General features: G+C 34.5%; 1 protein-coding gene across 1 annotated transcript; it reads left to right on the forward strand.

Annotated features, from left to right (window-relative positions):
- Positions 1 to 285: 285 nt before the first annotated feature.
- Positions 286 to 936, forward strand: LOC124642170. The gene has a single exon (XM_047180483.1). It carries the CDS (start codon positions 286 to 288, stop codon positions 934 to 936), a length of 651 nt encoding a protein of 216 aa, XP_047036439.1.
- The last annotated feature ends 12,780 nt before the right edge of the window (positions 937 to 13,716 follow it).

Raw genomic sequence — 13,716 nt, forward strand, 5'->3', positions numbered from 1 at the left:
CTTGTTGACGGTGTTATGGGTTAAGTTTCGGGGTTACATCTTAAGTCAACTTATGTATCTTCTTCTTCAACTTTGCTCTATCCAGGACTTCTTCCTCTACATTATCATCATAATCAGCTTACAAAAAGATGCCGACAAATTGAGATCCTACTCCTTTTTGGGAAGCCGGTTAAAAAGTAGCATGTAACCCATAACTGGTTACGACTGGTCCGTGAGCTCAGCAGTACACAGGTAGGCTGTTCAATTGATGGGGTTTTCGTTAACAATATAAGTTACGCTGACGATATGGTACTGCTGAGCCCATCGATCAGTGCCCTCAGGCGCCTAATAAAAGTGTGTGAGTGCTATGCGGAGGCCCATGGGCTCAGGTACAATACGAGTAAGAGCGAACTGATGGTGTTCAAGTCCGGTACGAAGAGCTACGACACCGTGCCGCAAGTCACATTAAACGGAGGTGTTCTTAAGAGAGTGCCGCAGTTCAAGTACCTGGGCCACTGGATCACCGAGACCCTCACAGATGACGTGGATGTGGAGAGGGAACGCAGGGCGTTGTTAGTCAGAGCTAATATGTTAGCCCGTAGGTTTGCACGCTGCACTGCACAGGTTAAAATAACCTTATTTAAAGCGTACTGTCAGTCGTTTTATACGTGCAGCCTATGGGTGAAGTATACGCAGAAGACTTATAACGCCTTGCGTGTTCAATACAATAACGCAATCAGGATGTTGATGGGGTTGCCGCGCTTTTGTAGCGCATCAGGCATGTTTGCGGACGCACGAGTGGATGGCTTTGCAGCAATACATCGCAAAAAAATTACGTCGCTGATGCACCGCTTGCGGGGCAGCCCCAACAATTTCCTGCAACTCATTGCGGGGAGAATGGACGCTGACAGCTCTTTCATGGAGTACTGGACAAAACAGCATGTCAGGTGTTCCTGATCCAGTATGATGTATTGTTAATTTTTGTGTTAATTATTGTTTATGTATGTGTTAATAATTGTGTATGTATGTGTTAATAATTGTTTTGTGTTAATATTTTATTAATGTATGGACTCTGAAATAAAAAATAAAATAAAATAAAATAACACCGTCCTAGTCCCTACTAATATTATAAATGCGAAAGTAACTCTGTATATCTGTCTGTCTGTTACACTTTCACGTCTAAACTACTGAACGGTACAGATATAGAGTTGACCTTGAGAAAGAATATAGGATAATTTTTATCCCGGACTTTTGAAGAATTCTCTTGGAAACGCGATATATCCGAACTATACGCGGGCGAAGCCGCGGGCGGAAGCTAGTAGAACATAAATAGTAAAGAACCAATCGTCATTATTATCCTGATTTTATCCCCATTTTATTCGTGATTGGTGCAGCATATCTTCCTCTTCTACTTATGCTTCTCTGTCTGACGAGATCTTACAAGTAACTTTAATAAGTAGAACCAACAGTAATGGAACGAATAAATCATAGACACTTGACCTTCACTGAAATGGATTAGCTTGAAGCCGATCATTCTTTTCCGGAGAGAGAATTCGTCTGTATGAAGTTAAGTTTATGTCTTCGCAAATAGAGGATTTAAGTAGTTCTTAGAAATTCCAAACAATATGTAAAGATTCATGATAGTAACAACGATAATTAACAGGAAATACTGCAACTTCCCTTATGCTGCACAAATCTTAAAAAGTGGCAACACAGCTATCTGTCGTATAGCCGAACCTCGAAACCCAATAAATTACTTTTTTAAATTAATGTAAATAGTTTGTAAATATGTTTCTACTAAATAAACTACCTTATAAATTACTATAAGGACCAAAAATAATTGGTCCACAATCCTACACGAACAACAGTTCGGAACAAAAACGATTCGTTAACCATCCGCTTCAACTTCGTAAGAAATTAGAAACCTAACTCAAAAATCACAACAAAAACAAACCAAAAATTAATAATCAAATTCCGACCGCAAAACTTTGCGACAATATTGATGCTACAAGCCAAAGTTTCAACTAATAGTGTTTAACGTGTAACAATAATCAGGCTACTCTCTAGAGTACGTTGCCAAATTAAATATGAGGAAAGTTTTAGCAAACGCCTGCGGTAGGGTGAATTGGCTCACCAGAGGCAACTCGTGCAATTTACTAGTACGGAACCCGCTAGCGATAGTCGAGTGTGCGTTTCGTTGAATATTAATTATTGCTTGTCAGTTTGTTGCTCCAAAATGGAATTTATATGGCTGAACGTGGCTAGATGTTGTTTGGTTCGTATCAAATATGTATTAAATAGTTGCTTTGATGTTTGTGTGTGCAAAGATGTAATGAATTTTCTGTGGTGGTGTTAACAATCGTTGCAAATTTTCATCAGTCGCAAATGTATTAATACCCCACTGTTTTTTTACATTATTTTTATTTTCCAAAAGTCAGTTACAGTTTCATAATGTGTGCATATTGAAATAACGGAACGCTTAACTTTATCGACGAAAAAAAATATTTAAAATTTCTAGAAAACTGTCGAATAAACCATGCATTGTAATGCTTTAAAAATCTTATAGTGTCAGTTTTTGTGAGCCCTTTATTTTTGTGAACCACTTCAAAATTGTTCAATACTTCAACACAAGTCCAAAATTGAGTTGCAATATAACCTAAAACTAATAGAAACTTATCACAAATTATTTCGACTGGCATCCCGCGAACATTCTACACCGCTTAGCGGAGTTTAACACATTGTTCAGTCTAAATGAGTCTAAGCTTATCTTGGAATCTGCTAACCGCTTGTTAGCCAAGCTCTAATGTAGGATAACGTTTGAAAACTTCTTAACTCGTCTTAAAGATTTAAGTGTGCACATATTACTTTCTTAAAAACAGTGTCATTTTTATGTTGTCAAATTACTTTGCCCCCTGAAGACGAAGAAGAAGAAGAAGAAGTTACTTTATGCCTCATGTGGTAATGTGTAGTTCATATAGGTATTTGACGCAAGCTGAAGGAATAGTATTTAGAACTAGCTACTGACAGCAGTTTCACGTGCATCCCTTGAGCAAATATTTTTCGCACCCAGATAAAATATAGCATTATAGCGTTTCTCGGTAGATGAGATATCTAACTCTGAAAGAATTATTCTTACCGGTCCTGCAGCTCTTGAGATTAGCGTTACTTTTTATCAGCATACGTGAACCCTAGTCCTAACTAGACGTAAGTGAAATCGGCGGCTAGTATTAGTGTATATTCCTATGACTACTATTTACAATAACAATACACTACGCTTGGGTTATCGTCCTTGAAAGTTTACGTCGACACACCCCCACTATATTGTTGACTTTCAAAGTCTATGTAATAGTGTGTGATTCTGTGACAACGCTACTACAGGAAAGGAATATGAAACTTGAGGTGACTATGGAGAAAATTCTATAAATATGAAGCTTAGTAATCGAAGAACACCTTGATATTTGTAAAGATTTTTTGACATAGGTACGCATTTTGCTACTATTTTACCTGATGGCAAGTACCGTGGTATGGTCGAAGATGGACCATGCTTGCCCGCTTGCTCTAATGTCTCATACAAAATAATAATCTGCCTATGTCAACATATATTTGTATACTAAACTTTTTAAAAGGCTTTTCCAAAAATCTCCTCCATCATAACAAAACGGTCCATCAAATAAGCTAAACGATACCTAAAAAAATTAAACAGTCTGTCTGATTTGTGGTGAGGTGTTGCAAAATTAACATGTACGTATTGATGAATTTTCAAAGCTATTTAGTTTAGTCAATATATGGAACGATAGGAATCCTTCATTGATAATCTCATATCGTATTAATTTTAGGATCATGTGGTTTGAGATGGTATTTATTACGTATTATGTTGCAAACATGGCTAAAAAAGGTATTAGTATACCTATTAAAAGATAAGTCTTGTTTTTCCCTTTTTTATTGATGACAGTTACCTACTTATTTGACGACTACCACCTCTATAATTATCCCTAGCTGTACGCATAATAAGAGTCACGTAAAAATTTTTTAACGCGTGCTAGCGTTTATTTATTTCACAACAGTAATTATTTTACCTGGTACAAAACGATCACTATAGTTCGGCCATTCAGAGAATGCGTTCCTGACACGTCGCGATTGAACTGACGACGTAACTACATTCATTGATTATTGATATAATAATGTTGTTTTAATGCTCCTCAATTGTTAAAACGGTAAACAACCAGCAAAAATATTTTTATCGTAACTGCAACGCCATTGCAAAGTTACGTCGTCAGTTCAATCGCGACGTGTCAGGAACGCATTCTCTGAATGGCCGAACTATAAGAACTAACACAGTATTTTCCAAATTCATGTCAACTTGATTAATTACAGCCAACTTAAAAGATTTTTTGCGGCATACATTACTTTCCTCTTTACTCGAAAACAAGACCTAACTTTTGTTAATAAAGTTCAAATTAATTTGTACACGTCAAAAGTTTTGACATAAAGAATTATGGGCAGGTTACAATTTATTAATTTTAATTGGCCCTTACTTGTAACTTCAAGAAAATGGTATTCGTGACATAAATACGGTTAATATTGTTATTGAAAATGCGATAAATGGCCCGATAGTGTCAGGTGATAATTTAATTTGAAATTGTTTTTGATATTTTTAAAGAAAATTTATTAGATTTTATAATGGCTTGAGACTGGAGTTGCATGACTTTTGAATACAAGTTTAAATAATTTAAAAATAACAACAGACATATTTTTATACTGAGTATAAAATAAATCAAATGCTTTTTCAGTAGGTATGCTTATCACGCATATTTTGCAATAAATATGTTAATTGTTAAATAATCAGCAACATTCCTCGATAACTAGAAAAAGGAGCCATCTAGATAAAATAACACAAACCGAAAAATAAAGACGGAACCAAAGCCTATTAAATTAACCCCGTAAGACAAAATCCCTTCAAACAAATTTAAAATTCAATACTTTCATAAGCTGAAACCAAACAAAATGAATTAAATCTACTACGAAAGGTACATTAAGGTTGAAAATATTCCATCGCGACGATGGGAGACCCATCAAAGGCAGTGGTACCACAAAAGTGCATTTCATTTGCTGGCCACCAATAAATCGAAGGCTTTTCAGATCAAGATATTACGGTAATGGGTTCTTGTGGATTAAAAAATAAACTATCATCGGCAAACGAACTAATGGGATTGAAATGGAAAAACGTGCAAAGTACGAGTAACTGTTACCACGATTTGCGGTTTGGATTACAGAATTAAGTGTATCGGAAGTCAAGTTTTTATAACAGTCTCTTGATTTATTTTGCTGTCTTAAATAGTATTAAGAACAACATGCCATTGTATCGTAACTAATATTATAAACGCGGAAGTAAGAATAGGTTGAAATATTGACACAAAGATTAACCCTCTAGGGACAATTATAGACTATTTTTATCTGCGTGATGCGAGTGATGTGGACGAAGCCACGATAAGGCTAGTTATAACGTGAAATGAGAAGTCAAAAGTACCCAGTTATAAAACAATTGAACATGTCGGAAAGTTATACGAATATATTGCAGAAGCAACAATTGAAGAACACTGGGATAAACCCAATGAACTAGATGAGCGACCACCATAAACTAAAGATGAAGACAATTCCACCTAAACTATAATCAATATTAACCAAGCTGAAGCCAATTAAGCCAAATGTCAGCGTTAAGTGGAATCAAACGCTTACAATATTAGAGGACCGGTATCAATTATATGAAACAATATTTAGGCAGACACGAACTGCGTTAAAATGCAAATCGGAATCAGAGCCTATTGTGTGAATGCGTATGTATTGCCGTAATGGTGCTGTGCTGTGGGATGAGTGGGATTGTGAGCGGGGAGGGCAGCGGAGCGATTAATAGATTAGTATTAAATAAGGACTGTGATTGTGAAACTTTTAGTTTTGGATTAAATTATTTTCACCTCATCATCCTCATCATCCTCCGATCCTAAATTATTTTCACCTACGTGCAAGATAAAAAGGATCTACGGAAAGTTTCGTTCCAAAAGTTAAGTATACTAGTACAAGATAAAGATTTTCAATAAACTGCTTTCAGAAAAACGTATACGCAGTCAACGATGCATACACGTCTTTTATCATTAGGTACTTCACCATCAACCTTACAATATATGATACACCAAGTAATCTAACAGTCATACCAGAACGTAGCATTTCTAAGACTGAATATTAAATCACACAAATGAACCGAGGACCACAGAAGACAGGTTCTCCTAAAGACTTGGCATGATGAAGTGGAGATTAAGACAGAGTTGATGGCTTGAACTAGCTGACTGGAACTTGGCTTTCAAGAAATTGCTGGCTTAGGCGTCATAGCTAAGTCAACCTGTTTTCCAAGAAGTGTTTCTCCGTATGCTTTGCTACACGTCATGTGTAAGATTTTGACATAGTTATGAGGATGCTTGCAGAATAACAACCGCTAGCTAAGTCGCCTATCGTGTCTTAAACAATGAAGATGGTTGCCTTGTTACTCGTGTGTAAGCACCCTTAACTACGTTATACAATTAATGTCTCAATTACATTGTATCACTATTACGAATATTCACATAACTAGGAAAGTTTAGTAATTGGCATTCCATAAGAGACAATGGAAAGAGCTGCAACGACAAGAACTAGGCGCCTAAAGAAAGAGAGTGTCAAAGGGAATATACCAAAATACACACACATACATTACAGCACACACAAAAACAAATTCATAATACGTACACGACGTAATCATACCCATGTTTGGATGAATAGAAATTGCAACACGGTTCTTACAACACCCAAAACCATGACCTTCAAAAAAACACAGTCACAACTTCACAAAATTAATTCCACAAACAAGTTTCTCAGCTCATTTATCCGTACATAATCCGGCTATTAGACAAAATTGGGTTAAAAGCTCGCCTAATCAAAACAAATAGATGAACGTTGAAACTCGCTAATCCGACTGTCATATATCCGCACCATATTTTCCGCATATAAATTAACTCATAACTCAACGAGAGATTCAGGTCAAGCTGTCCTAAATCATTTGGGGAGGACCGTGTTACTTCTACGCAAAATTACCCCGTTGAAATAGAGACTGATAATAATGTAATATAACGGTTTATTTGTGTGATTTTTATTGAAAACTGCTAGTTAGATTGAAATGGGATTTTGGTATTAAAATAGCTTGCGGCTTGATGCGTCTCTAGTTTTGTTCGGAGTGAAATTTAGGCACATTCTCGTTGATCCAGCTTTAATTTTAGTTATATTTTATTTTAATTTTATATTTTAATTTGTATGTATAAATTAACTCATAACTCAACGAGAGATTCAGGTCAAGCTGTCCTAAATCATTTGGGAGGTTCGTGTTACTTCTACGCAAAATTACCCCGTTGAAATAGAGACTGATAATAATATAATATAACGGTTTATTTGTGTGTTTTTTATTGAAAACTGCTAGTTAGATTGAAATGGGATTTTGGTATTAAAATAGCTTGCGGCTTGATGCGTCTCTAGTTTTGTTCGGAGTGAAATTTAGGCACATTCTGGTTGATTCAGCTGTAATAACATTTTATATTTATCAATTTTTATTTGTACAATATGCTATGTATGAAGTAATAAACTGTAAGTACAATTAATTTAATTTCTCGACTAGTACAGGAGCCAAATAAAACTATGACTTATTGTTTGCGATGCATAGAATGTTTTAATGCAATCCAAAAATTTTACAACAAAACACTTTAAAATTATCTCCAACAACTACATTCACATAAAAACGTACTAGATAGGACTTTTAAGATTTACTTTATTATTTAAATTAGCCCTACAGATTAATTGAACATAGAAACCTAAAGGCAAAAAGGACCAGAAAAAAAAAAACACATACCTAACATAATATTTATTTTCCCTTTATGTTTCAAATGCCTCAAGTCCGTTCCTGTCATTTCTAGTACATTAAACAAAATATAATCTACGTTTGTTTACTTTTCTGAAATAAAGATACGCATTTAAGGCAGGATTAACCATTATTTATTACGGTCATATAAAAAGGTGCTGAAAACAGCCTGAAAAATGGACTCCTATTATTTACATTCACATTAGCGAATTAAATAAGTTTGAGTGTTTGTAATTATATTATATTATATAATACATTAACTCTAGGAAATGTCACTTAAGTATAAGTGGTACGGAAAAGGTTGTTTGTACTATAATTATAAGTTATTATAAAGAGATTTCAGATTTTAAAGTTTTTTATATTTATTTTGTCGAACTAACTCAAGGTTTTGCAATATACAGGCTTTATTCAAAGTCAATTTCATATTAATACTACCCCATAACTCAAACAAAGCCTAAGCCATAAAATATGAAACTAGAACTCCCAAACTACCAGAAGTACGTGTAAACTCTATAAATCATAGATAGGAATCGGCAGTGAAAACTTGTGAGCAAATTCCTATAAGCTTTGCAATAAACCACTTCCTTCCTCACAACTTGTGGATATATCTACGTCATTCAAACAATTATGTTCAACATGATCTCACCCGTACCCGGTCCGTAAAACTAATTTCATTCGCTCGACCTATTTCCAAGAACATTAATCTTTTACTTCAGATACGCAGGAAAAGACCACGAAATCAAACCTATGGCTATTCCTGCAATTTGAAGGTAATTGTGCCATTGTCACACTTAGAATACCCACAGAATGAAAACTAGACAGTCGGCCGACAGTTGGCCGATGACTGGGAAAAAACATTTTTTTACGAAAATCTTGCATTCAAACAAAGTTTTTAGTTAGTCTGATATCGGCCAAATACCTGGTCGTTGCTATGTGCGTACAACCATTCATTTCTGTACTAATTTATGAGTCGATCAGACTATCGGTGGACTAAAAAGTCTATAGTGTGCTGGTACTCTTAGAAACAAAAAATGACCAAAAAAGGGCTCACGGCAAACAATGAAATCGCTGTGTTGCAAATGATATCCTCGAAAAATAATGAAGGCTGGACCTCACTTGAGAAAACGACCCACATTATATGGTTGCGAGTAAAATGTGTACGTGCATTGGACATTTTAAAAGGATAATATCTTGGAGGGCCTTTGCGCCACTTTTAACGGAATTATGGCGTTTTTGTAAAAGTACCTCTGAAGGCAAAATGCTCTTTTTGCCATACAAAGGGCTTACATATTTTGTGACCTTGAACGTACCACACAATTTGACTTTTACAGATCATCATCATCATTATCATTTGCCTAGCCTTTTTTCCAACTATGTTAGGGTCGGCTTCCAGTCTAACCAGATGCAGCTGAGTACCGGTATTTAACAAGAAGCGACTGCCTATCTGACCACCTCAATCCAGTTACCCGGATAACCCAATATCCTAAGTAAGAGTGGTTATCAAACATACTGGCTTCTGACTACCCGTAACGACTTTCACAGATCATATACCTACTTCTTATTAGTGAATTCCATGGATGACTTTGTATATCTCGGGGCATAAAATATAATAAGACCATAGCCGACATAACCTTATTGGAATAAAACATGGAAAAGAAAAACTTATAACATCTCATTAAATGTAACCTGATTTAAGCTTGTTACAAGATTCTCCGTTGGAAAATATTATTTTGTATAGAAAGAAACTCAATAAAATCAGTGAATATTCAAACCAAAAGAGAATAATTTTGATGTATCGGAACGTTGACGTAAGCGCATTTAGAGTTACGAGTAAAACCTTCTCTATTATAGATATTAATTCTTCTTACAGTTTTATGTTTATTGGGCAGGAATATCCAACCACTACTATCCAACCAACAGTACTACCTTGCTTCTGTGGTTCCACCCATGTCCCGAGGTATCTTTTTCCTGTAATCAAATAAATAGTAGCCTATGCCCTTTCTACGGTTCTATACTTTTCTGTGTACAAAAGACGTGACAGATAGAGCTATTTTCACATTTGTAGTGTAAAGGATAATGGATACTATCGCTTGTCAAACTACTCAAAATCAAAATACAATCCCAACCGGATCAATACATCAAAATACTTGTTAGTAATCACATTGTCATCGACATACGCAATGCGACAATTAATACCTATTAAAACCAGGACAAAATAACGCTTGTTAGGGAACGAAATTACAGTGTTATATCATTAATCATCAGTTCCTTTGAGTATTATTCGCTAGCTGTTGGCTTAACAAACTAGAAACAAGCTACTAGTACATATTTTTCTTTCGATACGAGCACAATAGGGGTAATTGTAAACCATCGTTAAAAAGCTGCAGTGTGTTAGGAACTGAATTATATTTTACTACTATTTTGTAGCTTTTCAGCTGTTTATAGAATAAAGGAGATGGTTAAAATAATGTATTCAGTTATAATAGGGTTGCATGTTTTGGTTTATTATTACCTTCCTTTAATATTCCTGTACATTTGAATGAAATTTTTGAACAAAGCATTCTGCATTATGGCAGATAATTAAGGTGATACAACTAAGACTATATTGTTGGGCAGCGATGAGGAGGAGTTTTATGATGCAATTTTTTAAATATTTATAGTAAGTGTACATGTGTGTAGTAGGTTATAAGTTAGATAATAGGTGTATATAATTTTAAAATTTATGTAAATATTTCAGTTAATTTAAATAAATATCTTGAGACTACGTTGTAAATTAATTCATCAGAATTGAAGTAAAAAATGAGACTTTGGGAAGAATTGATTGATTGATTGTAATAGACTTTGGGAAAGTTAAAAATAACTTCTAATTCCTTGAAAAAAAAATAATCGTATATCGTCGAAATATTTGTAGAGTAGCAACGGTACCTATTTTATAGAACAACGTCGTCTTCCAATTTATTTCGTGACCCGTCCAACCGAGTTATTTTCTTATTTCTGTCTGATTGCCTTTCAATATACTTACAACATTATTAGGTTCTATCAGGCGAAAGAATGATCTATCTTTATAAAAAAATATCTGTAGATAAATATATAAATATTAAGATAAAAGAAATATTGCGAAATATATATTTTCATGCTTATACCATAATTTGCAGAATACTATTGCAAAAATGCTATGTGTATGACTGTTTTCAGGAGGATTACTAAAACGGCAAGAGAGATTTTGACAACAGATAGCATAAAAAAATAAAGATAGGCGCTTCTTGAGCTAGTATTTACTCATGATGTTGTAAATTATGAGAACGAAAAATGACTCCTGTGGCCAAACCACTGAATGGATTAGGTTATTTTTTTTACGATTCGCCATAGAATATCATTAAGTACAAGTGATAGGATTTAATGTGATTAGATACGACACACCCGATATATTCATAATATGAAGTTACGGACAAAAGCTAGTAACAATAAGAAACAAAAAACTGAAAATATTACCCCATCAAAAATACATTTCACAAATCTCGTTTCTGAAATTGAATAGTCTAGAAACGGCATGAATTCCAAAGTGATCGTTTTAAATTCAATTAAAGAAATAAAGACATAAGAGAAAGTTGAATACTAAAGTTAGACTGAGGATAGAACGTCGTTATCGCATCGGCGACAAATGTTCAACAAAAAGGAAAGAGCTAAAAACTTTTATAGGATGTTACTATTTCATTGAAGTGTTTTTTTGATGTATTGAATCCTTTTGTTTCGCCATTTCTAGTAATCTTACCTATTACGTATACTATGTAAAGCATTTTTTTTGTCATAGACACCTGAATCATTTTTGTAGTTTTCTCATAGACAGCATTTTTTTTTTTCATTTAACGGATTTTCATGATTTATCACCCTTCTCTTTAAATGCTTTAATGAACAGTACATCGTTATAATCACTTTGCTCCTAATTTCTTATTTGGGATTGGCGCAGCATATCTTTTTCTTTCAAAATTCTCTATCTGACGTGGATCTGTACATCCATATCTTCTTCATACAATTCATTTACACTCCCTTTCTTAACTTAGGGCCGTTTCCAATATTCAATCATTCGTAAGTTCTATCTATCGTTTGGTTTGATTACTAGAGATCGAAAGGCATTCGGACCAAACAAGTACATAAAGTCAAATTCTTATCTTTAGTAAGCAAATCCACACATATTTGTGAATGGCCGTTAGTCTTACTTAACATTCAATTTCAATTTAATACTAGAAAAATAAATCCGGAAAACTTTCTCACCTCAATATAACCACAACCCCTAGAAAATCTTATTCCACAATTACTATTTCTATTAAAAGAGTCAACGAACGATATAATCTCGATCCGCCAGGTTTCAAACAAGGTTTTTTTATACAACTGAGAATTTCAATCAGGCTATCTTCTTGCGGCCACGGTTTTAACAAAGGAATAAAAATCATTGTTAGCTAGAAATTGGAGTCCAAGTATTACTTTGGAAGATGCAATTTTTATTTAAAAGAATCGCCTCGAGGTCGAAATGAGAAATTATAGCTATAGACACTGAAATAAAGCTTGGAATAACAAGCTTTTATTAGGTCAAGAAATGACCTTTTGCTCTAACTTGTTTTTGTTATCAGACCATTTTTGAAAAACAAAAATGAGTCAAAAATTCGAATTTGAAAATTGATAACACATCAGCCGGTTTAACTAGGTACTTTAGATTGGATAAATTTCGCTCGAACTATTGTAGTGAAGGGCTTAAAACCAATTTTGGAACTTTATCCATTTTAATCATGTCCAAACAAAGTTTCTATCAATTTTATCTCATCGTGTTTTGTAACTTCAGGAATTTCACATGTATGTGTAAAAGGCTATTGGGGTTTTCCGTGAAAATGTTTTCAGTATCGGCTCAGGTTCATGCTGAAATTATTTTCAGCTACGAGTGCAAATATAATTGTAAAATTCTGAGGAAAATGATGTTCGTGTCCCGTATACGTAGACAATAATTTTATTATTTATTTTAAGCATTTTTTGTACCTAAATTACTTAGGTATCACTAGGTAAAATTACTGCTCTAGTTGCCTTAGAGTTCGCGCACTCTACCGACTTTTAGTAGGCCGATAGTTGGTTTGGGCTCATAAATCAGTATGTAGCATAATAGTTATTTTTATATTTTTTGCTGCTTATTTTTCACGCTATTTCATCTATGTTATGTGTCTTACACTTACTACAGTTTATAAAAAAAACTGTATACCTAGTCACCTCCTAGAACAAGATTCTCAGAACACCCTGAATATAGTCCAACACCTGTTTCTAAAATACAAACTGTCTGGTCACAGTTGCTTGTAGCTGCAATAACATTACAAACTGTATCAATTTCTAGCAACTTCGAAGTGGCTGATATGTGTGACAAGGTGTAAGGCTTTGTCATAAGTTTAGAGGTGTCTTGGAAGTTGGTTTGTTGTATGTTCAAGGTCTGTGTTCTAGAATAATGGAGTAAGGTATGAATGTAGGTTTGAAGGCTTCTGATTGGTTGAATTGGGTTTTAGAGGTGAATTTTGCTTGAGTCCTTTGTTTCTTCGTTTATTGGTCTTCATGTACGATATGACAAATAAATGTCTTTTAACTACATCATAATCATCATTCTGCAGATATCCCAATTTAATTTGTGGTCGGCACAGCATGTTCCTTCCATACATTTTTATCTGCCGTCATCTCACGAGTGATATTCAGAAGCCTTTTAGCTGTATGAGGACCTTGCAAGTCTTGGTCTTTTTTTCATGTAAATAAATTAGTTAGAAAATTTCAGAAGT

Source organism: Helicoverpa zea, chromosome 24, assembly GCF_022581195.2.
Source record: "Helicoverpa zea isolate HzStark_Cry1AcR chromosome 24, ilHelZeax1.1, whole genome shotgun sequence".
Taxonomy (NCBI): Eukaryota; Metazoa; Arthropoda; class Insecta; order Lepidoptera; family Noctuidae; genus Helicoverpa; species Helicoverpa zea.